Source organism: Anopheles funestus, chromosome 2RL (assembly GCF_943734845.2).
Source record: "Anopheles funestus chromosome 2RL, idAnoFuneDA-416_04, whole genome shotgun sequence".
NCBI classification, from domain to species: Eukaryota; Metazoa; Arthropoda; class Insecta; order Diptera; family Culicidae; genus Anopheles; species Anopheles funestus.
In genome coordinates, this window is record NC_064598.1 from 41,681,357 (window position 1) to 41,704,184 (window position 22,828).

The window sequence follows — 22,828 nt, forward strand, 5'->3', positions numbered from 1 at the left end:
AACCATCGACAGGTGGCCAATCTTTTCAAAAAAGATTGCCACAAAATTGGGGACCGGTTGCACATGGCAATGCGTACGGAAAATCATCATACGGATACGATCGGTAACGTTTTCACCAGACGGATCGGACATATCCTTTTATGGGGAACCATTGGAATCCCCATAAACCCAAAATTACGTTTCACAGGTGCATCGGTTTTGGCTTTTCTTTTTGGGGGGGCACTTCACTTCACGCTTGTTAAACAGGTGTGCAGGTTCTAGTAAAGTTCGTACTAGTTGTTCTTAGCAGCCGATGGAAGTGAATGTCATAGCATTGCCGTATTCGCCATATGTACATGAGAACTTGGCACGTGTACGACCTGGAAAACCTTTTGCTAACTTGCAGTCTGTGTTTGTTTGTGTTGTTTTCTTTGTGTGTGTGTGCTAATTTTTTTCCCGTTGTTACTTTCGTCACGCTCATTTCGATACGTTTTCCTTTCCTTTCACGAATTGTATGTGTTTTTTTGTTTTTCTCTTTCTTCTTTGTTTTGCTCTGTGATTTTGTCATATTCAGTTATATTATGTTATATTTTTGGGTTTTTTTTAATGATTTTGTATCTTTTTTTTGTCAAGATTTTCGTGATTATCTTCTTACTCCTTTCGACACTACATCAACTCTATCTTGAGATTTTTTTTTTGGGTTTATTTCAACGTTTTCATTAGAAGGATATACTGCAATATATTATGGTCAGTTTATTTTCTCATTTTTTTCACTCATCTTGCCTAGACTGACTCTGTATTCTGTATGCTCATCAAAGTGCCTCTAGGCACGTTTGTTTTTTTTTTTTTGTTGTCCTTATTACATGTTAATTATAGTAATAATAATTGTTTGCATTACTATTATCATTACATACCAACTAGACCATTATGTTGTAGTTCCCTTGTGTGTGTGTGACTGTTTTTTTTTTCTTATACATTTTATTACTCCGCACACTCATGCACCACAATTGGATAATACGAACCGAAAAAAGGATTTTTAAACAACGGAGAAAATACTTGAACGTTTTCGACTTTACCATCGTCCAGCTAGCGCCAATGCAGCCTTATCGCACAAATGATTTGGGTTTGATTGTGTTTACCGACGATTGGTGCGTGCATTGGCGAGCCAAATGTATGAGTGACTAACTGAGCATAAGATGTAAATGAGGGATTTAACGAACCAAGCGAAATATCGTTAACTATCGAACAATGCTGAACAGAAAACCGGAAGACGATACAATATGTGGTGACTTCCAAATCGTGATAACATTAACGAACCGAAACTACCTATGGAGCTACCGTGCCTAATGCCACGGCATTGTCATGAAGTTGAAGGTGGATGGGATTGTCACCATCGAAAAACGGGTATGTGTTACTAACTCTCATCGCTCTTACGATCACATTACGATCCCGGTGAGGAACATATCCTGGCACGTTCCGTTTGCTTTTGAGACCGGTAACGGCAAGGATAAACAGGGTTTTCCTTTCTGCCATCGTGATCGATGGCCAGTACAAGTACAAGTGAAAATTCACCGTCTTGTGGAGATTTGATACATTGCAGACAATGAAGTCCACACGAACGTATCATTTCCAGCGCGGGAATCCATGGAATCGGGTTGGAAGTTGGTAATGTACGAGTAAAGTGTATTCTGGGTAATTAGAAGATTCTGCCGTCACAGCGTACGTGAGTCAGAAATAGCAAAGAAGCTAAAAATACAAACGTACCCGACCCGGTCAACGGTACCATAGACTAAGTAAAGCCACAAACGGATGCACCAGAATCGCCCCGAGGATCGAATGCAGTTTGACTGCACGTTGTGCGTTACACTGTTGGTTGGTGAATGGTGGTGGCCGGAAATGGTGATTGCTGATGAGTTAGTGACACTGAGCCCCTACCCTTTTCTCGATGGTGAGATAGATTTGAAGGATTCTCTGGGACGTTGGCCGGTAGATTGCGACCAGATAGATACAATGATAGAGCGGAACTGGGGAAGGAACGGGTTGGAATAGACCGATGTATGGACAGTCCTTCCTTTTCCGGCAAGGAAGGAGGTCAACATCAGCAAAGAAGTGGGCAGAATTGGAGTTGGTCGAGAAGGATCACTTCTCAACCCATATCCAACTCACCGATGCCCTTGCTTAGTATAGCTGCACTGAGCCGTGAACGTAAAGTAATCGCATCAACCGAGGATCAAAACTCGTAGCCCAAAGGCTATCGGAAACTAACATTGTAAAGCGCGCAATTCCATTATTCGCTGTTGCCCAAAACTAAACCATGCGCGCCTTCCTTTCCTCCAACTCCACTCTGGTTGGCTGGTGGAAAGGGAAGTTATTATACCGGTGGTACATCTCCGTCTCCGCGAATGTGGAGATGAACAAAATGTGGACAACCAATGCATTCGGTTCCAGTTTCCCAACAGCGCTAAACGGCATCGGTTTTCATAGTTCCACAGTATCCCGCGATCGAGATTGACGATGTTTGTACTACAAACATACGACACGCACACACACACACACATGCACACACACGCACACAGGTAGAAGTAGAAGATCATTCACACAGCTCGATCATTCGATCGATCGAACAAATCGAACACTTGCACGACAAACAAACACCCGTACTGTTCCATCGTCAGGATTGTGGAAAACGCTGTCCGTTAGCATTATGGGAAATGTGCCCCTGGGACGTAAGAATGATTGGTCGACCGCATTTCGTTGGATTTGCGAGTAAATTTGCCTCTGGCAAACATTCCTCATTAGTGATGTTTTTTTTTGTTTTCGTTTCGTACACTCATACATTTGCTCACGTTGGGATGTTGTTTGCTAGTGTGTGGTTCTTCCTACAACTTCTTTTCGATGCTTCCTACGAACTAAAAGTGTATGCCGCCCGGGAATGTCCAATCGGCCGAACGACGTACCAACGTGTCGCGCTAGTTGTACGTTGCAGATCAACTCGTGCGTTCGTGCGCGTTCGCCCGTTGACATTCCCAGGGCGAAAGGGCGGTTTTTCCCCACCGCTCGGAAGCTATTGATCGCGTGATCGCGATTTTGATATCAACGAGTAACGAATGTTTCATTCAACCGTCCAACCATGTTCGTTCGTGGCTTCGCAATGAACATTAGCTAAACCGTGCGCCAATTCAAATTGTCGGCTTGTGGCCGTACGTGTTTTGCTGTATGTATGTTTGTCCGATATTGCGCACGACAGACCACGACGGATGGTGTTGTGCTTTGATCTCGCTATCGATGGGATGGTGTCTCGTTGTGTTTGATTTCATTTCTAGTACGACACCCACAAAGATGTTGAAAATGGGATTTTGGATTCGAATTTTGTTTTACTCCGATTGACATTACATTGTCTCTCCGTACACTCGATTGAACTGTACTAATCGAGCAATAGAATGTTCCCTGTCCTCATTTACTATGTGTGTATGTGTGCGTGTGTATGTGTATTTATGAGGGTTCCTCACACAGAAAAACTGGATGCTGAACTGTAGCACTGTGTCCCTCTGTGTGTGTTTTTGTTTTATTTGTTACGTGAGTTTGTGCGACAAAAACATGAATGTTTCTTGTGTTTTTCTCCTGTTTCTTGAGTGTTTGTGTGAGTGTATGTGTAATGTTGTATAACTATTTAAGCTGGTAAAATACCATACGTAACGTAATTGTTGTAATTACATTTTACAATTATAAAGACATTGTAGCATCACTTTGTCCGATGTTGCTACTTTTGTTTTGCTGTACGTGATTCGTGTGTTCGGTGACTAAACATTGGATGTGTTAATGTTTTTGTATGGATGTATGGGTGTGTGTGGGTGTGTGTGTCTGTGTGTTATGAATACTTTCGTGCCGACACTTGTGCCGATCTGTGTCGATCAAGGACCGTTTGTGCGTTTGTTTTGTTGCACCTTTCTTTGTGATCGTTCGGTCCATTCCGTACCTTGCTTACGTATACATCTAATAAAAATTACTATAAACAAAAAACAAAATACTCCCAACACGCACCGCTACACATTGTTTCTGAAATGCGACTATGAAGCGTCGATTCTATGTTTTTTGTGCGGAACTTTTAATTTTTGAACCCAAACAGCTGCCCTAGTTTGCGTGGCAACTGTTGCATGTAACATAAGTTTGTAACACTAACACTTATTTGGTTGCCCAGAAAAACAAAAAAAAAAAATTTAAAAAAAATTAGCCAACTTAACATTCACATCGAGATCATATTTGTAAACGTTCGATCGAATGTTTGCTTCCGATTACCAGCTTGATCCTTTCACTACATAATTAGCTGGCTTAGCTGTCTCTGTTCCCTGCTGATTGGGCACGGTTTTTGGGCGCTTCTGATGCGTTCGCACAAAACAAAATCCCCCCAAAAAAAAAGAAATCTGCCCCGTGTTTCTGTGTGCCACCTAAATTCGTATTAACATTTAGAGTAATTTTATTTTCCATTTACTAGCCTTGACTTCTAATCCGTTTCTATAGATTTTTCTTCATTTCTTTTTTCACACACACTCACACTTTCGTGACAACGTTTCCTTAACATTGGGGTATTAACAGTGGGAGTTTTTTTTACTAATGTTTGTTACAAAAAAAATGCTTTTCTGTTTATTTTTTTGGTTCACTGTACGTCAATCGATTGTGATTGCACGTTTCTGGCACGTGATCGTATGAAATATGTATGTAATGTATGTACTTGCAGCTGGCTTTAAACCATTCCAATGGGAAGTTAGACACAGTTTTGGGCATGTTGAAATTTACCGTTTTTTTTGTTGTTGTTGTCATCGAACAATTATTATACTATATGAAACTTTAACGTTACCTCTCGTAGGTAAAAATTTCCCAACAGGAAAAACAAATCTTTCAAGAACATACAAAATATAGTAATTGTTTCGAATTTCTAATCCCAAAGGAAAAAATAAAAAAAGAACACAGAAAAACCCATTCACATTCCGGACTCCAATGTCCTAGGAGACTGTAAGGTCCTTTTTTTGTCACTTGGGAAGGATTGTACCGGTTACCGTTCTATAAATCAGACACATGCCTATACCCTACATTAGATGCGTCTATTCTACATCTTTTCCCAACCGCGCCCCGCTTCGCTTCGTCGTGCAAGTAAAGAGCCATTAATTTAACGTTCATTCACGTTTGTATGCCTTGTCTGTTCCGTTTGTGTTTCTGTGTTGGAATTGTCCTCATCGGTTTTTCGTTTCGGCTATTTCTTCTTCTGTTACTGAGCTGTCTATGTTAAGAGTGGGTTTTGTTTGATTTGTTTCCTGTTGTGCTATCGTTTGGTCTGTTTGAAGTTGAATCGCAACCTGTGTGATGTTTGATGCTGCTGCAGTTGGATGTTGTTTGTTCCCTTGAAATTGTGTTTTCACTAAGCTGTGTGTGTGTGTTTTTTTTTACTGTGGCGGTGTGAGCGTGCTAGGGGTTTATGTGTGTTTGAGTGTTCGAATATGTTGTGCTGCACAACGATTGCGAAAATCGATTGTTTTTGGTATTTTTGCGTAAATTGGTGCCAAAACATTGACATCCTTGCAACCGTCTAACCGACACTTCGTTAACTTCTTTGCGTTGATGTCCACCTTACTAATTTGCTCTACTGTTTGTTGGTTTCGCTTATTTTTGCGCACCATTACATCACCCACCACCCCGTTTTGCTTTGTTATTAGCTGCTTTAATAATGCATTTGTTTTTGTTTTCTTCTTCCTTCCTTGCTGTTTCTACTATTGTGTTTTTGCGCGATTTCTGCGTTTTTGCTACTTTTTTGTGTTTTTTTTTGCTGTTATGTTTATGCTATGATAGTATTTTGAATAAATTTGCTTTGCTTGCTTTCTTCCTTTGCTTTCTTTCTAATCGGGTGTCAATTGGTTTCGCAATTGATTTTGTTTTTTTATTCTTGCATGTGGTTTGCTGAAACTTTCCCATGTGCCGTATGTGTGTGTGTGTGTGGTTGTGTGGTTGTGTTTTTTTTTGCTTTGCTTTGTTTTGTTCAGTAATTTGTTTACTCCACTTCTATGCTTTTGTTTCAACTCCGTTCGCTTACACTCTTTCTAGTTTTGACGTGAATTATCTACTACACGTACACGCACAGACACATACAAGATACATAGAGTTTTTGCTATCGTGTTTCATGTGGTTTTTTTTTTGTACAGATGTTTGTCGCTTTTCCATCCCAGCTTCACCACGGTTTCTACACGCGTGGCGGAAAGAGATGCGCTTCTATATTTTCACTATTGTTATCTAACTTTGTACACAGTGTTCGTTCTGTGTGTTTCGCTGCCGATAGTAGCGCTATTGGTTTTTTGCAGTGATTGTTGTTGAGTTGTTTTTTTTTGTTCTTTATTATTATTTTACACACGGATTGTTTGTTTTTTTTTCGTTTGCTTGCATGCTTATTTTTCTTCGCATTATTATATGCGCGCTTCGAAAGGTGTTCGCCTTTAACTAGCCTTGTTGTGGGCGTGTGTGAGTGTGTGTGGGAGAAGGTTATGTTCGAGCGGTTCGTTCGATCGTCCCTTGCGCTTAATATACTGTCCCCATGTGAGCACATTTTCCTCAGGATCCTTACTATGTGTCAGCATCTGTGCTGGTCACCACAATCGTATCCACATACAAACACACAAACACACTCGGATAGGAATTTGGTTACGAGATTTTGAGGGTTTTAGACCAACAATTTCCTTTTGTTTGGAAAATTCCTGATGACCGTAGGAAACATTACTGCAGCATTGCTATGCATTTGTTTGTAGATTGGTTTCGTAACAAGGTTTTTTTTTAACGCATGATCCATATATTGCCCACTGTACATAAAATGAAGGAAATGCTGGAATTTGCAGATGATGAGAAATTGGGATTTGGCAACAAAGATGAAGAGAGATTCGGGAATAAGTAGAGAGGAAATAACATGATCATTGGCGATCGAACATCCTGCAATGAGATGACTGCAGCAATGCTAATGGTCTAGCATGGGCCAAACTGTATGTAATCCTGCCACAGCAACAGACCTTCAAGGTAGCTAGTGCGTGTCCTTATATCTTGTGAGATGTTGGGTGTTTGTGGTGATGCTGGTGACGATAGAGGGCGATAATAGTTTGCCTTGGGGTTTTTTGTTTTTTAGTTTCTTTCGAAATAGAACACATTTCCCATTCCTTTCCTTCCTTTCTCCAAACCTTGTTCGCTAGTTCTCCTTCCCCCACGAAACACCCGCAAACGACGAAGCACGTTAAATTAATCGCTCGTTATACCATATTCAAAAATCTGTATTATTGGAGTCGACCTCGTCGGGCTCCTGGGGTGCGGCCAGCGTCATCTGGATCCCCGACGGACCCATCACCTGCATCGTCGGCTCGGTGTTGCGTCGTTTCATTTTTCCTTTCATTTTTTTCAACATTGTTGCCTACGCACAATTGTTTTTTTTTGTGTGTATTGCGCACCATCATCATCGTCGTTGTGCCGCCGCCGTCCGGTCCAATGAGAGTTAGAAAATTGTTGTAGGGGTTTTCGTGTGTGTTTACGGGGTTTTAGTTTTGTTGTTGTTGTTGTTTTTTTTCATTGTAGTTTTATGCATGTATTAGTATAACGAGTAGTGATAACAGTGATAGAAAATGTTTCGTTGACGTTGGGTCACATCGTTTCACATGTTTCACATCGAATGTTTTGAGGGGGGGTTGTTTTTTTTCGTATAAACAGTACAAAAGCAAATATGGTATGGACGCAAAAGATGATTCGGTTTGTTTGTTTCATATTAATATTTTTTTTTTTTGGTTTCATTTGATGATCGTATTGTTGTTGCAGTTTGTTGATTGATTAGATGCGTACAAACGAACGAACAAGTTCCACCATTAGCAAGTGGAACAACAAGTGCATTATTAAGCCATCATAAATCGAGTGGTGATCGAAACATTTGATCAGTTTGGTATCAGTTTTTGTGTGTTTGGTTTGATTTGTTTGACATCCATGTTTTGAAAAAAAAGAAAGAAGAAAGAAGAATTGAAAACCATTTTTAGCATCGTATTTGATCGTGGCGGAGATTAAGGCATATACGTCATGTGTTTTTTTTAGGTAAAAAGTTATAAAAAAGGAGCAAAGTGAAAGGGTATTGTTGTATTTTTTATTTAATTATCAGCAAACTACCTGAATAACAAACAAAAACCGAAAAGTAAAAAATGCATCACGCGAAGATACTATCGATGCAAAGGAAGGAATGTTAAAAAGAAAAAAAAAACAAATAAATAAACACAAGTAAAAGTTATAAACTAATCAAAACATGTATTAAAGAAACATTGTAACATAAAGTATAATATTCAATACCATTCAACAAATGGTACTTCTAGTAGTACGATGAAATAGCACAGAAAGAAATGAAGAAATAAACGAAGAAATAAATTAAACAATACCCACTTTCGAAATGTAAATTAATTCTACATCAATAACGGAGACGATAGCAAAAAAAGTAAATGCTAACAAAAAATCAATGGAAAACCCATGTTAATACTAGCAAGTATTGTGTTCAACGTAAACGCAACAATCAATGACTAAAACTGAAAACAATACATAGGAATTATAGTAACGCACATAATTGCCAATGAATAGTTAAACTTGCAAGCTATTTCTGTTTTTTTTTTGGGAAAGTAAAATATTTACGCAGGAAAAGATGCTCGGCAAATAGATGGTAAAGAGAAGAACGTGAATATTTGCGAATATGGTTTTACTTCCTACAACTCGTAACAAGATAGAGCAGAGCAGAGAAGAAATTTTTACTTTGTGAAACAATAACGTAACAAGTGAACGTATTAAACAATAGCTATAACCGATCGGTTACGAGATAGCAGGCGATCGGTGAGTAGATGGAAAAGAAATAGATCAATGCTTTAATGTGGAGAAGAAGAGGAACAAAGAAAACGAAAACAAATGCAAATGTTGCTGTAGTAAGTAGGTCGGGAATTGAAAAAGAATAGAGCAAATTGAACTTTATCATACGAGCAATACGATACAGTGTGGTAGAAGGTTATTATGTTAAGTTTTCAGTACAAAAATAGTAGAACAAACAAAATAGGGAATTAAAAAGTCAAATCCGTGTAGCATGATGTTGAGTGTCCGAATGTAATTACAGTACGCAGCAACGTAAGTAAGGAAGAAAATTCGTCGGAACAAGGGTTCGATGTGGATGTGGATGGATGTGGATGATGCGAGTGTGACACGATCAGTTCTGGGCAATGTTCCAAGTATCACTTGTTACACTTGTACCATTTTCCCGATACTGCTACTCGGTGCGTGTGAATGGTGATGTGAAAGTATATGGCGTTGTTGGTGTCTGCAGCTAATGGCTAACACGGATAGGAAGGATTTCACGTGTCCGTGTGTGTGTGTCTGTGTGAGTGAGTGTGTTTTCGAGAAGAGATTCGGTGTTCGGTGACAAATGGTCGGAAATGGCGATACTTCTTTCTACTGTGGCGTGCGTCAATAGATCAATCGATAAGTATACATATCAAGTCATTCGAAATACACGTACCATAATGTGCAGCTTTACGGTGAATGAGATATATATATAGAGAGAGAGAGTAATAAAGGATTACGATAAGAAACGAGAGAGAGAGAGAGAGAAACTGTGGAGGCTGTTTGGGGTTTTGTCAATTGTACACATGTATAAAGTGAGGCATTTTACATTTTAAGGGTACAGTACATTCATCGTAATTAAAATCTTTGGTATTCTTCCTGTCAAGAGTGGATTAGTTCTAAACATTCGATTATGGGATATGAAAAGATTACAACATCGGGAGCGCGAAAATGCAATTGAAAATTGGGAATTCCGAAACCACTAGCTCCTACGCAAATAGAAAAAGGAACAAACTATCTTCTCCTATTCCAGAGGAACTAAGGGCAAAAAATTCAAATTTGAAAGGCATTATTGGTATGATGGGCGTGTTCTGGGTACAGCTTTTTGCGCCTAAGGGCCTTTGGTTCTGGGTAATGCTTGAAAAGGAAAATGCGCTCTCTATCATCAGTAAACTTAGTGTTCCTCATCGATTAAGTACTCTAGCGTGAGAAATTAAACATACCTAACTGGAACGGTTCAGAAACTAACGATCGTACGCGGTGATCACAACTCAATAGAAAAAGCGTAACTTAGAATTGAACGCGTTCGAGACATAATATGTGTGTGTGTGTGCGCTAAACGATAGTATTAGCTAATGATAAGCGTTTGTTTGTTTTTCTGGTTTTAAACTAGTGCTTTTGTGCTAACCATCTTCCATTTGGTGAAGATTGGAAGTTTTCCGTTTCTTCCTCTTCTAGTGTGTTTCGTTTGTTGGCGCTTTGTTTCGCTTTCCTGCCTTGACATTCCTGGACATTATATGCTAGCGCACTTAGTTTTGTTTGACGTTTTGCGTTTTGTTTTTTTTTCTTGGTGATTTCATAGAAAACAGGAGAATAGAAAGCTAGGACCGGACGGACGGGTACTCTAGGTTCCGCTCAGGGCATCTTTATCACGATCTCCATTTTCTGGAGCTCCCCCTTGCGAGAATCCCGCAACGGCCGGTGAGATATGCGGTTCTGTTAGCCTCCGTTTGCTCTTAATTTTCTTCAGCATCGTTGCCTATAGAAAGTTAATTGCATTTAAGGTTGGATCAGTTATACGGTCGGAACAAAACAAAAAAACACACGGGAGTTGTTTGATGCTTTGAACAGTTATGTATTATCAGTGTTAAACAGAAATCGAGTTTTACTTCTATGGTTTGCTTTACATGACATTCACGACATACACACACGCACACACACACACGCACGCACACGCACATACAATCACACGCACGCACATCACACAGGGGGCCTTAGGTTAGGTTGGTTAGGTAGTAGCACGAAGGGGGGTTATGCATTTAACGTCCGATCTGATTTTGGCTGTCTGTGTTTTTGCTGACTACATGAAATCTAAGTCATTCGCTTTTTGTCTTGGGAATGTATTGCCAAACATGTTAATAATAAAAGCAACATAAATGTACATGAAACATAAAAACCGCATTATAAGGATCGTCAAAGGATTTGCATCGCTTTCCTACGATGTTTTGCTTAAAGGAAGATTTTCGATTAAAATTGAACTTTAATTTCTCAAAGTTTGAAGCTTCAGGATTAGCAGGTAAGAAATTCCAATCATTATATTGATAAATAAATAACTTCATAGAGTAAACTCATCTCCTTGCAAAAACGCTTTGGTTCATAATTCGAATCTACGTTTTTTTCTCAAATCAATACTTAAAACTTTCAACTCAATCAAACTTTTTTGCAAATCAATAACCACTAATTCTCAAAGATTCTCAAATCAACCGACTTGACACTATCATAAAATGTTCTTTACACCAGTTGCTAGAACTTGTTGAGAGTTTTATTCTTCAAATGGATTTGTTTTTGTATTTTTATCAAATTTCTAACTCTTTTTTGCCCGCAAATAGCATTTTAAGCTTTTTAAGCTTAAAACGTTCTGCATTTTGTCATGAATAGATAATGCAAACGTTCGGGTAAGTAAATGCTATGTTGTAAGATCTCAGTCTAATATATTTTAAATATCTACATTACAAGAATATTAGGTGAAATCGATGAAGGAACTTTCAAATCGTAAATTTTTATAATTATTGATGATTTGTTTTTATATGTATCTTTTCACAAATGGAAATACTTCACATCGAAGAATAATGGAAGCTTTCATTTAAAAAATTATATATTTTTTATTTAATTGAGTATTTGAGTATGTATCTTCCCTTAAGCAATGTTGGCAATGGATTAACAATTGATTAATTTACTCTGTTTCGTTTGCAGTACAAAATATGTTGTTCCATAAAATAAACATTTAAAATAATAAATATTCATATAAAGAAGGAAACACATTGATTGGGAATTTGGTATATATACAAATTGAAAGTGACATTTCCGTTCCGAAAGATTATTTTTCAACACGAAGCACTCAGGTGAGTTAATAATCGAAACTAAACCAAACAAAACAAAGTAAGAACGCTCACGCTTATAACCCCATTTCGTTTCGTCACTCACAATACAGAAATGGATCGTCGAAATTCGGTTGTTCGTACTGTATTTACAACATGAATCATGGTCAATCATGGTTTCGAAAGCAAAAACCAGTCCTTCTACACACAATACACAAGGATACGGTTGGAACTAAAACGTCAAACAGTCTGGTTTTGGGAGTAAGTGTAAGGCATTATGTGACAATAAGGAAGGCATAGTATGGTACGTATAATGGAAAATTTGGTCAACATAAACTACTATAGGAGCTGTGTTATTTTTTGCTTCAGAAGCTACGCGTAGTGTAAAGGTGTGGTGGCTAATGGTTGGAGTTTTTTTTTTTTCAAAGATGCTTTTAAACAAACGACAAACATGCAAATGTTTACATTTTTGCTTATGAAAACAGTAGAAATCATATCGTGAAAGATGAATATTTATCAACAGCCTCGAGAAGATATCTCATTCGCAAAACAGGGAAACCGCAAATGAACAGCAAGAAGCCAAACGAATTAAAAATGAATGTACATGCGTAGACCAATAAGAATGAAAACATATAATCTATCAAAAAAAAATTAAAAAACAAAACATAAAAACGGAAAACCGGACAATGTTTTATTGTTCGCTGGTGAATAGTGATGGGAGGCACTGTACAGTGGGTTTAGCTTACCTTTAATGCTGATTTTAGTACGACCACATCACCGGGGCTCTGTACCCACGGCTCTCCATCGACCTGTACCGGTATGTCGGAATGAAGATGAATTTTTATGTGACCACCCTGTGAAGTACATAGAGCAGTGATTAGATCGTTGGAAGATAAAATTCATCCAATAGTTCGCCGACACACGTCGTACCTGGGCTATTCGCATGGCCGAGCGCAGCCCGGACTGGATCTGTCCCAAATGCACTACACCGGTAACGCCAACGACTTCCAGCATACCGTCCCAATGGTTCGGTTTGCTAAACTGATCCTCCTTTTCCGGTCCCCAAGGATTTGCTCCGGAACCCCAGCTGCATATACATCAGAGTTTTGAGTCATAATGGTTTTTTTTTTGCAAAACCGCTTCGAGTTTTACTCACCTTAAGATATTCAGTATGATAATACCCTCGACCGGTGGTAGCTCCACTACCTTCCCGTCCACCTCAAGCCGCAGCTCCTTGTGCAGCTCCTTTACCATCTTTCGTCCAACCATTTTCCGCAGGCCCATCTTCACGTACACGCCCTTATTGTGGAGCCGTGAGTTGAACTTGTTCGGATTTTCTTCACGAGCATTATGGAAGTCCAAGCACAGATCGGCATCGATGCCGATACCGAAGTAGTTGTTCATTACGAATATCTGCGAGTTATCCTCACTCTGGGCACCTCCAACAACTGTACGGTGGATGTGAGAGAAAGCAAATGGAAGTTAATAAAATCATGGTTTCGCAATCGTCGTAGGTTCGTAGGGCTTTCCCGGTTCGTCAGGATGGATCTGCCTTCTGTGTTATTGTTCGTTCGATGCTGGTTCGCTGGTACGCACACAGTAACAGTATCACCAACCATTGGAGATTATTCTTAGTTTTGTTGGAAAAATCGAAAAAGCAGCTTACAGCCTCTCCTTTCACTGGTGCATCGGTGTACCAATCAAAACCATGCCATCGACGAAATGTAACACTTTGGCCCATGAATACACCAAAACACATTCATTCCAATAATGACAACGAGCATATCAACAACAACACCGACCGGCCTAGAACAGTATTTACAGCAACATCCATCAACTATGTCTGTGGTGGTTAGTTCATTTAGTGTAATAAGGGAAAACTTTATGTATATTTAAAAAAAAGGGAAACAAAAACTCAATTTATCATTGTCAGTAATACGTAATAGGTTCCATTATTTGCCATTATGTAGTTTGCTTGCCAAAAATATTCACTTTCAGCCGTTTCCTTCCAAGCAATCCGAAAATCATCCAGTACGCGTTTGAATGGATTTCTTTAACAAGAACATTTTTTCTTTTAATGTAATTTCATTCATTCTCACAAACATGCTCCTATCGAGCATAAAGAAAAACCCGTTTTATAAAACTTTATAAACAATAATCTTGTTTTAAGGAGATTTATAGAATGAGCATGTATGAAAATATCGAATAAAAATCGCAAATCGATGCACAGAATTTAACGGAGACCTCGATTGGTGCATCGATTCGCTTGAAGTGGTTGCCAGATATTCGTCACACAATATCCTAATACTTGTCCTAGGTCTAGGACTAGGTCCAGGTCTATTAAACATATTTCATAGAAAATACGCATTAAATATTTTTTTATACTATGAAAAATCTTATTAATGACCTGTGTTTCGAGATTCTAAGTGTATATCTCTTATTAAATTCAATTAAATGGGGAAATGTACTTTGGCGTCACTGTGTGTTTATAACAAAAAAAAAACCAAAAAAATAAAAAAAATAAGATTCATATATTCTTCACCGTTGTCGCCCGCCACAATCCTGGGCAGGGATGTTTGAGGTGGTCAAGAAATGAAACACCGATTTGCATGCACACCACTCATTCCTTACAAACTACGACGGATGTACACAATGTTACCATCACGGGATGGCATCTACTGTGGACGGAACCGGGTAGTTTCCACACTACTGTCGGTAGCGTAAATTAAAGTAAGCAAGCAGGCAAGGCCAGTTGCCGGTTTAGTACAGGGCATTGCGACAGATAAATAGGGTTTTGTACAACACACTACTGAGGGATTTGAACGCGGACGTTTCTTTGGTTGTGTTCCGCGAAGTAAATTGTAGTGGACATTCTTGTATGTGTGTGGGTGTTTTTTTTTGTACAAGAAAAAAATAATTTGATTGTTGTGTGTAGTCATGTTTTTTTTGGGAGAAGGAAATTAATAATTAAGCATCGGTGCTTCCAGGTGATATGATTTACTTGGAATGCTATAAACGGAAGGATGCGACACTAGTTAATATTGTTGTTTTGAACACAAGGCACAACTGACATAATGGCACAGTAGAGAGAGTAGTGGTAGGAAAGTGTGTAACGACAGCATCAAAAGAACCACGTTGTATGTATGTAGTAGGGGAGTGAAAAATTGGTAGCAAGTAAAGCGAGGTCGGCCATATGCAAGTAAAAAGGACAACAAAAACAGATAATCATATGAAGGGGTAGATAGATAGCGAGAGAGTGAGAGAGAGAGAGAAAGAGAAAGAGAAATAATTGCGATTGAGCCATCAAAGTACAGCAAATGACCTTGCGCCGGGTTGGCTACGATTGCCACCGATGGATGATGGTGTTGTTGATTCTGCTGTTGTTGCTGTTGTTGCAATTGCTGTTGTTGTTGTTGTTGCTGTTGCTGTTGCTGTTGTTGTTGTATTTTCTTCTTCTTACCGGTTGAGTTGGGTTGCGCCTTCGGTGTGGCATCTTCCGGTTTGTCCTCCGGATGGAAGACTACCGTCCAGCGGTCCAGCCGTATTTCTTCCGCATCTATTACGTCACGCAGCAGATTTAGTGGATCTTCGCCACCGGTGTACCCGGCACCCCAACGTAGAACGCGTGCCAAATCGTTACCTAGAGTCATGAAAAAAACAGTGCATTAAATATGGGTGAGAGCTCATCTTAAGTTTCAGCTTTAAACACTTACCGGTGCCTAAGGGGACGATGGCACACGGTGGGCTAGAGCATTCCGAATCTTGACCAACGTTGTCCAGGCACTGCAACACCCAACCGATCGTACCATCGCCACCACACACCAGAATCTTATAGTCCTGAATGTGTCGGAAAACGTATAGCCTGCAACAGCGGGGGAAAAACGATAGAATTAGGTAACATATGAGTTAGATTTGAGAAGACGCTTCAACACATACCCAGGCAGTGGTCCACCGTTATCCAAATCAAACACTTGATATGGATTTAATAATTTACGAAAACTACTAATAAGCTCTAGACCCTGGCATCCTCCGGACTTGACATTGACAAACACCAGTAACGGTTGGACACCCGCCGGCACCATGCTCGGTTCGATGTTGGGCAACAGCAGCACGAGCAAATGTTTCTCCTCATACTTTGACTCCCGTAGCGCCTGGAATGCACGCACCTGAAAACGACACACGTTTTTGTTGCATTAGGTTACCGGACGCATGCAAAACATCGGCCTGCCATCATACTTACAGCTTTGGATGCATTTTCGTAGGTTATCACTAGCGAACCGTACTCGTAGTAGATGGGACCAATGCTGCTGAACTTGTTCTCGAAGCCCAGAAATTCCGTCAGTATGTGCTCGTAATTGCGCTGGGACAGCCCAGGCGGCAGATTGCCAACGAACAGTGCCAGGTTCGGTCCGTGCGGGTCCTGCTTGAGCTGGAGATAGAACCGCATCAGCTCCATCTGCCGTATCGAATCCTTCCCGAGCTGCTTCATAATTTCCCACGGCCGTTCGTTCCACGACAGTACACGCTCGGTTACGCCACGATCGAGCAGTATCTCCGAACAGCGGTAGTCCTCGATCTGGTGGCTTTGGAGGCCGAACTTTTTGAGTGATTCGCAAATCAGATCCTTGACGGTGGTATCGTTGTCCACCGGTATGATAACGTAAGCGTTCTCCACCTGCAGCTTACCCGGATAGACGCGTACAAAGCCGTGATCATTCTCCTTATCACTGTAATGTAGTTAAGGATGTTATTGCTTCGATTCGTCCATACTCGTTCAAGATCTTTCGCTTACCGAAATCTTAAGTATATAGCTGGTCTTTTGCCCTCGACACGGTGTAGGCCTGGTACTGGATTCGGATCCTGCAATCTGACCTCGTCGCCATAGACATCAGTGAGAAAAAATAGCTACAAAATGGCAAGGAAGAATTTGTTTGAGAACATGATCAATGTCATCAACGACCCTCGATCGTCCATCAATACATACATTTGGATCCCTGGCTATGTGGAAGGCCCTCAAGGCGGTGGTCAACAGTTGTTCCAACGAGCATGTTCTAGGTACATTAATGGCTCTGAAAATTCTTCTTCGATATGAACAGTTTCCGTCGAATACCTTGATTGTTTCTGAAATGAGACAGAGTGCGGAACGTGTTAACTGCGTCTGTAAATCTCAACTGAGCGTTCGCCTTCAGCCAAAAGGGTCTTGAAGCATATTAATGCCTTTTAAAACTAGCCATTTTCATCCTTGGTGAATCGATTTTGTGTTGTTGTATTTTCATCATATGACCATACACAGTCAGAATTCATCCATCATATCGCCCGATAGATGAATCTAAGGCCACAAATCAAATCCGGCTCGAGTCTGTTTTCGGAGGCTGTGAGTTAAAATAGACCACTCTCGCCACGGGAACACGTTTCCGGTCGTGCGAACAATGGGAATTTTAACGAGCAGTTCTCTCGCACACACCATAAACGACTTTTGCACACAAACGAGGGCACACACACACACGCACACAAGCATACGTACCTTCATCGCGCTCCTCCTTGTCCTTATCTTTCTTATCCTTATCTTTATCGGGCTTATGCGCAGAATCTGGCTTCGAGTGAGTGCCGGAGCCGCTACTCTCGCCTCTTGGTACGTACTCATCGTCTCGATAGCGGTTCTCCGCCGTTATCTCCTCGGAGATGCTGCGAGCTGTGTTGTTGGATGATGCGTTTGTGTATGAAGATCGGGCAGGGTTTTTTTTTGGGGGAGCGGTGGAAAATGGGGTAACGAATGGCGATGTATAGAGCGCGTCGTTCCGACCGCATGGATGTGTCCCGATGAAATTGTGTGGAATATCAAGACAAAACGGAAGATGCATTGAAGGTAAGAAAATGGAAAGAGAGATAGAGAGATTGGAAATAAATGTATCATACACACGAGTGTTGCTTATAAAATATAAAACAATCATTTAGAAACGAGTGACAAAACCATCCCCACCCCGAAAAAACGGGTTTGGTGAAATTAAAACAATCAAACACCATTCGCTGACTACAAGGGTTTGGAATTTAAAAATTTGCATGTAAATAAATAGTTGCATTTTTTTTTAGCTGCAAGCAGGAGCCCTAGAACATCCCCCCCTCCAAAAAGCTTACGATTGAACGGGCGGCCTAGTTCTCACAGCACAGAATTGTCGTTAATTGTTTTAAATGAAATAATAAATCGATTAAAAGTAAAGAGCGCACTAGACATGCCATTTTGTTGTTGTTGATGTTAGCAAATGGGGGAAAAGGTGTCTGTGTGTAATGTATGTAACGGGGTTTTTTCCTTCTTTTATTAAATCGAGAATCTTCCCAGAACGAAAAACAACAACAAATAAACGTTTCACCAACACTTCCAGCACGGAGCACCCATTTTTTTTTTGATAAATGTGTGAAAATGTCAGGGAGCGTTTGTAAAAATCCGGATGCCTTAACTTTATCGATTTTCGCAACGAAATTAACAACACGACATCGGGGTGTGTTGATAGGTGGTGGTCGGCCTCTCAGGAACCAGGATCGACTGCCGTCACACAAATGAACACACACACACACACATACACACACACATACCGCACACCTTTATTGTTCGCGAACAGCTTTTTTTCTGTCCTCTTGTTTTCACTTTTTCCATCCCCTCGATCGCTCTCTTGCTTGTGCGCGCACAAACACTCTCTTTCTCGCTTTCTCTTTCCTTCTGCTGGTGTAGGATACGATTGGGGTTTTGCAAAGGATCACTTGTGGCTCGCATCCTGTGCCAGATTGCATTCGTCACGCGCATTTTGAGGTGATGCGTTTGTGCAGCTGAAGTGTGTACATTGGCTAGGAACCTGGTGAACCATCCTGTTGCATTCGTACCGCACTTTCGGCATACGTTTGTGTGAGTGCATTCGCGAGTGGGAAGAAAGTTTTTGCCTTTTTTTTGTTTTGCTTTGTTTGGTCCATCTCTCTCGCCGCGGTGAGGGTATGGTTATGCTGCCCGCCGAGGTTGAAGTTGCAAGTCAAGTTGATGTTGGTTTAGTATTAGTAAGCGTAACACATTTGCAAGCCAAAAGGTGGGCCAATACTTGAGGTACGGAAGATACAATACAACACACAGCAGAGATGCGTCATTCGTGCGCCAATTGTGGTGTGCAAACATGAATGCAACAAAAAAAAACAAAGAAAATATTATCTTAAGAATCATAAACAAAAAACTAAAAGTTTTACAATACCAAAAAACAAAAGGGAAAACAATAAACAATAAATGTATAAATGCATAAATTAACATAAGTATAAAAACGAAAAAAAAATAAAGTAAAATAACCAACTCAGAACAAACTCAAACCAAACAAAACAAAAAATTAAATCGCACCTCTGCGTACACGACATCCAGTTTTGCTCCAACCCATCGAACACTTGCGCATCTGGCGATAAATGCGTCCGAGAAGATGTTGTGTCGGTGGATGGGAAATGGTATCGTGATCTGCCCCACCAACCGAAGTTATGCTGCGAGTCCGTAGTGTATCGGTATCGCTTCTTCCGGTCGGCGTCACGGCGGTGGTTTCATTAGCGAGGGCCACCACCTTTACGAATGCACTGACGCCAACGGTACCATTCGGTTCGGCACCATCCTCATCGTCGATGAAGCTGAACCCACTGACGTCATCGTACGACACAACCCGTCTCGGTTCAACAAAGGTAAGTAGTTCGTTCGCTGACGCCACCGTTAGATGGTGACCGAAATTACCCACAGCTGCTGCTGCTGCTGCTGGTGCCGTCGTACAGTCAAACGAGGAAGAACGTTCCACCGGTCCACCCATGCCGTACATGGCGTCCGTCCCATTCAGACCACAAACGCAAGCAACCAACGGTCCCGAAGCGCACACGGACGATGACGTCAGTGAACCGGATGGCGTATGCACTAGCACGGGAGCCAATGCGGCACGTATTGGTGCGATCGTAGTAGGCTCTAGCGTGCCACGGACGAGCAGCAGCTTGGAAAGTTCGCTTCCGTTAAATCCTTCCTCCAGCCGTGCCTCCAGCGGCGAAGGCGATCTACGCATTATCGATGGAGGCGCCTGGTGCTTTTTGCGAAATCGTGTCAAAAAGCGCGGACTGTAGTAAGCGGCCGATTTGACGAAGCGTTTTGGAATGCTGTTTGTTTGATCCTGAAATGAGCGACTGCGTGTCACCAGCGTATCGGTCGGTGGGCCCGCATTTGTGACTTTCGTGCGCCTGAGTGCTGGATGGATGAGATTACGGCTTCGGGTCGGCCGCATTGGCCAGTCGTCTTCCGTGTGCAGAAGCAAACTGTTATCACTGTGGTATTGCTGTGGCTGTTGCTGCTCTTCGGGTTTTCGATGCTGCTGGTCGCTCTTTTCCACTGCCATCGATCCGACCGTGCTGGAAGCGCTGTCATCGTCATCGTAGAAGGTGAAGCTCACCGGTGACATCGGCACCGCTCGACACTTTTGCTCTTCCTGCTGCACACTGCGGAGAAGCAGTTCGGTGCTTTCGCTGCAATAATCTTGCTGTGTTTGTTGGTGCTGTTGCTGCTGGTCCTGATGCTGCTCGTCCTGATACAGCCCGATTGTCCACAGTTCCGCTACGGACGTGTCACGCGCGCCGGATGCATGCGATCATTATTTCACGTGGTGTCATGTATCGCCAACATGGGGTATGAATGGTAGAACCCATACGACCATACCAATCGGTAGACAATGCCGCAAACATTCAGCGTTAGGTAGGCGTTTGGAGCGAAGCGAACCAAATGGGACAAATGTCATGGTTGGTAGAAGCAGAGTGTAGAAATAGATACACGAGCAGTAGTAGAATTGATGGAATGGTGATAATGGACACATGTAGGCAGCAGGAGCACACATTACGACGAGAAAACGCAGGGTTTCAACCAATGTGTGCGTAACAATTAAAAACAAAAAACAAAATCATTTTATGAGAGGCGTGGTTTTTGATTTGAGTGATGAAATGAAACAGGAAAGAAAAGAAAAGAAAAAAAAGGCCAAGAAGAAAAGATTGAAAGAAACAAGAAAGGAAATTATGAAAACAGTGTTGCACAGTAGAATTGGAATGTTGGAAAATTTGGACTTATGACACCAAAATGCAAAAAAAAAACAAATTGAAAATCATAACAAAAACAGCTCGCTAGCGTGCTGGAAAATGAAGCAATTTTCTTCGAGTAAATGAATGAATATGCACCAATGAAGGCCCAAAACATTCCACTGGAGAACAGTTTCTTCATTTTAACCAATAATATCTAATTTGCAGCTTAATTGCTGTTAATTTTGTTTTATGCTGGCTTGTGTTTGAAGGGTGTAATGCAATCATCGGACGGCATATGTTCTTGTAATCAGTTTGCAATCAGATGCCCAAACACTTACGACAGGAATAGTCGCGCTGTATTCCCGGTGTTCCTTTGTTGCGATTCTGCACACCGATGATTGCTTCCATCGGCACTTCCGTCCGGGGTATGGAAACTGCGTGCGGTGGCAGGTAGATCGGTTGCAGCGTACCAAACGTACATTCGGCCGGGATGTTGTTTCTGCAGCCGCCATGGGTGGTTGTGCCGCACCATTCGCAACGATAACCTGCACCAAGGAAAACGACACGATCAGAATATATTTTTTTATTCATACTGACTTAAAGTCAGCGTTCTAAACAAAGCTTGACTAAAAGTGACATAGTAGTTAGAAAAATAATATTGAAAGCATTATATTCATACCTGTAAGGCATTCGTAAGACCAGCATGTTTTCTTGCAGTACGCACATTTGGACGATTGTGGCAGGTTGCCTTCACGCCAGTGATGTTGATGTTTGACGTGGCCCAATTCCTTGCCCGGGACGTAGGTTGCATTCTCCTTACAGTCGGGGATGGCAAAATCCTGGCACTCGACATGTGCAAAGTACTCACATACTGTGAAATGTGTAAGCATTAGATTATTTATTAACAAATTATTTTTAGCAAAAGTTTAAACTTGTATAGAGAAGTAGTTTAAAAATCTATCGATAACGACGGTATGGCAAAAATACTACAGTTCACTTCATCAGTACAGTGATTATTTATCCAGCCCAGCCCACGAAACAGCCTTGGAAAATGGCTATACAACAAAATGGCTGAATGCGATTCCAGAAATAACCATAGCAACGCGTATTGCACCCGCCCTGATTTGCAGAACTGTGCATGGGAACAAAGAAAAAACGGGAAGCTGACACGTACAGCACCGTACAGTTTGGTGCGCCAGAACGAAACTTGGCAGGGGGTAGGTTGGGGGGGAAGAAGGGGGAAACAAAAACGGGCAGAAATAAAACATACAAACAAGCGTAACAAGCGCAACGGTTATTTACTTACTCAAGCAATGTACGGCGGGAGTTTCATCTAATCGCTTACGACAAACCGAACAAAACTTGCGCTTATGGTGCGACGGTTCAGACCAACAGTGGGCCACCGGGTTACGGATAAGGTATGGTGCGATGCCCGTGCACGGTGTCACGATGTTGGTTACGCACTTTTCATGTACTATAAAGTTGCACACTGTAATGAAAGAGAAGAAAAACATTAGCTTAGTTAGTTGATCCAGCGGGAATGCATTTGTTTAAATAGTTTGTTAACGATGAAAGGAAAGAAAAAACTCACACACAAACTTACAATATTTTTTTCCCAAAACAAAAAATAAAAAGCTAAACCTGTGTGGTGTGATCATCAATCAATAGCATCAAGCTGAGGAAATGGTTAACTACGGAATGATTAGAGACAAGTTGTGCGAAGCCAGCGGCAGTGCCGATTGTATGTCACTCACGCTGCTCTCATGAAGAGCGATAGAGCAATGAGTGACTCATCATCAAAGTGGCAGCGACCGGAT

General features: G+C 41.2%; 1 protein-coding gene across 6 annotated transcripts in view; it reads right to left on the reverse strand.

Annotated features, from left to right (window-relative positions):
- Positions 1-811: 811 nt before the first annotated feature.
- LOC125763820 (diacylglycerol kinase theta) overlaps positions 812-22,828 on the reverse strand; it is a 30,104-nt gene continuing 8,087 nt past the window's right edge. The window contains exons 3-17 of one of the 6 annotated variants that reach the window (XM_049427365.1): positions 22,318-22,500; positions 21,691-21,882; positions 21,350-21,556; positions 19,324-20,556; positions 17,476-17,643; positions 16,936-17,072; positions 16,744-16,856; positions 16,192-16,678; positions 15,888-16,117; positions 15,665-15,813; positions 15,412-15,591; positions 13,108-13,399; positions 12,882-13,038; positions 12,698-12,805; positions 812-7,414 (exon numbers count right to left, since the gene is read on the reverse strand). In XM_049427365.1, coding sequence (XP_049283322.1) covers positions 7,268-7,414; positions 12,698-12,805; positions 12,882-13,038; positions 13,108-13,399; positions 15,412-15,591; positions 15,665-15,813; positions 15,888-16,117; positions 16,192-16,678; positions 16,744-16,856; positions 16,936-17,072; positions 17,476-17,643; positions 19,324-20,556; positions 21,350-21,556; positions 21,691-21,882; positions 22,318-22,500 — 3,983 coding nt within the window. In that variant the 3' untranslated portion in view covers positions 812-7,267. Of the gene's footprint in view, positions 7,415-9,664; positions 10,613-12,697; positions 12,806-12,881; positions 13,039-13,107; positions 13,400-15,273; positions 15,592-15,664; positions 15,814-15,887; positions 16,118-16,191; positions 16,679-16,743; positions 16,857-16,935; positions 17,073-17,475; positions 17,644-19,323; positions 20,557-21,349; positions 21,557-21,690; positions 21,883-22,317; positions 22,501-22,828 lie in introns of those variants that run through there. The other 5 variants (XM_049427363.1, XM_049427366.1, XM_049427364.1 and 2 more) reach the window with 5 other exon arrangements.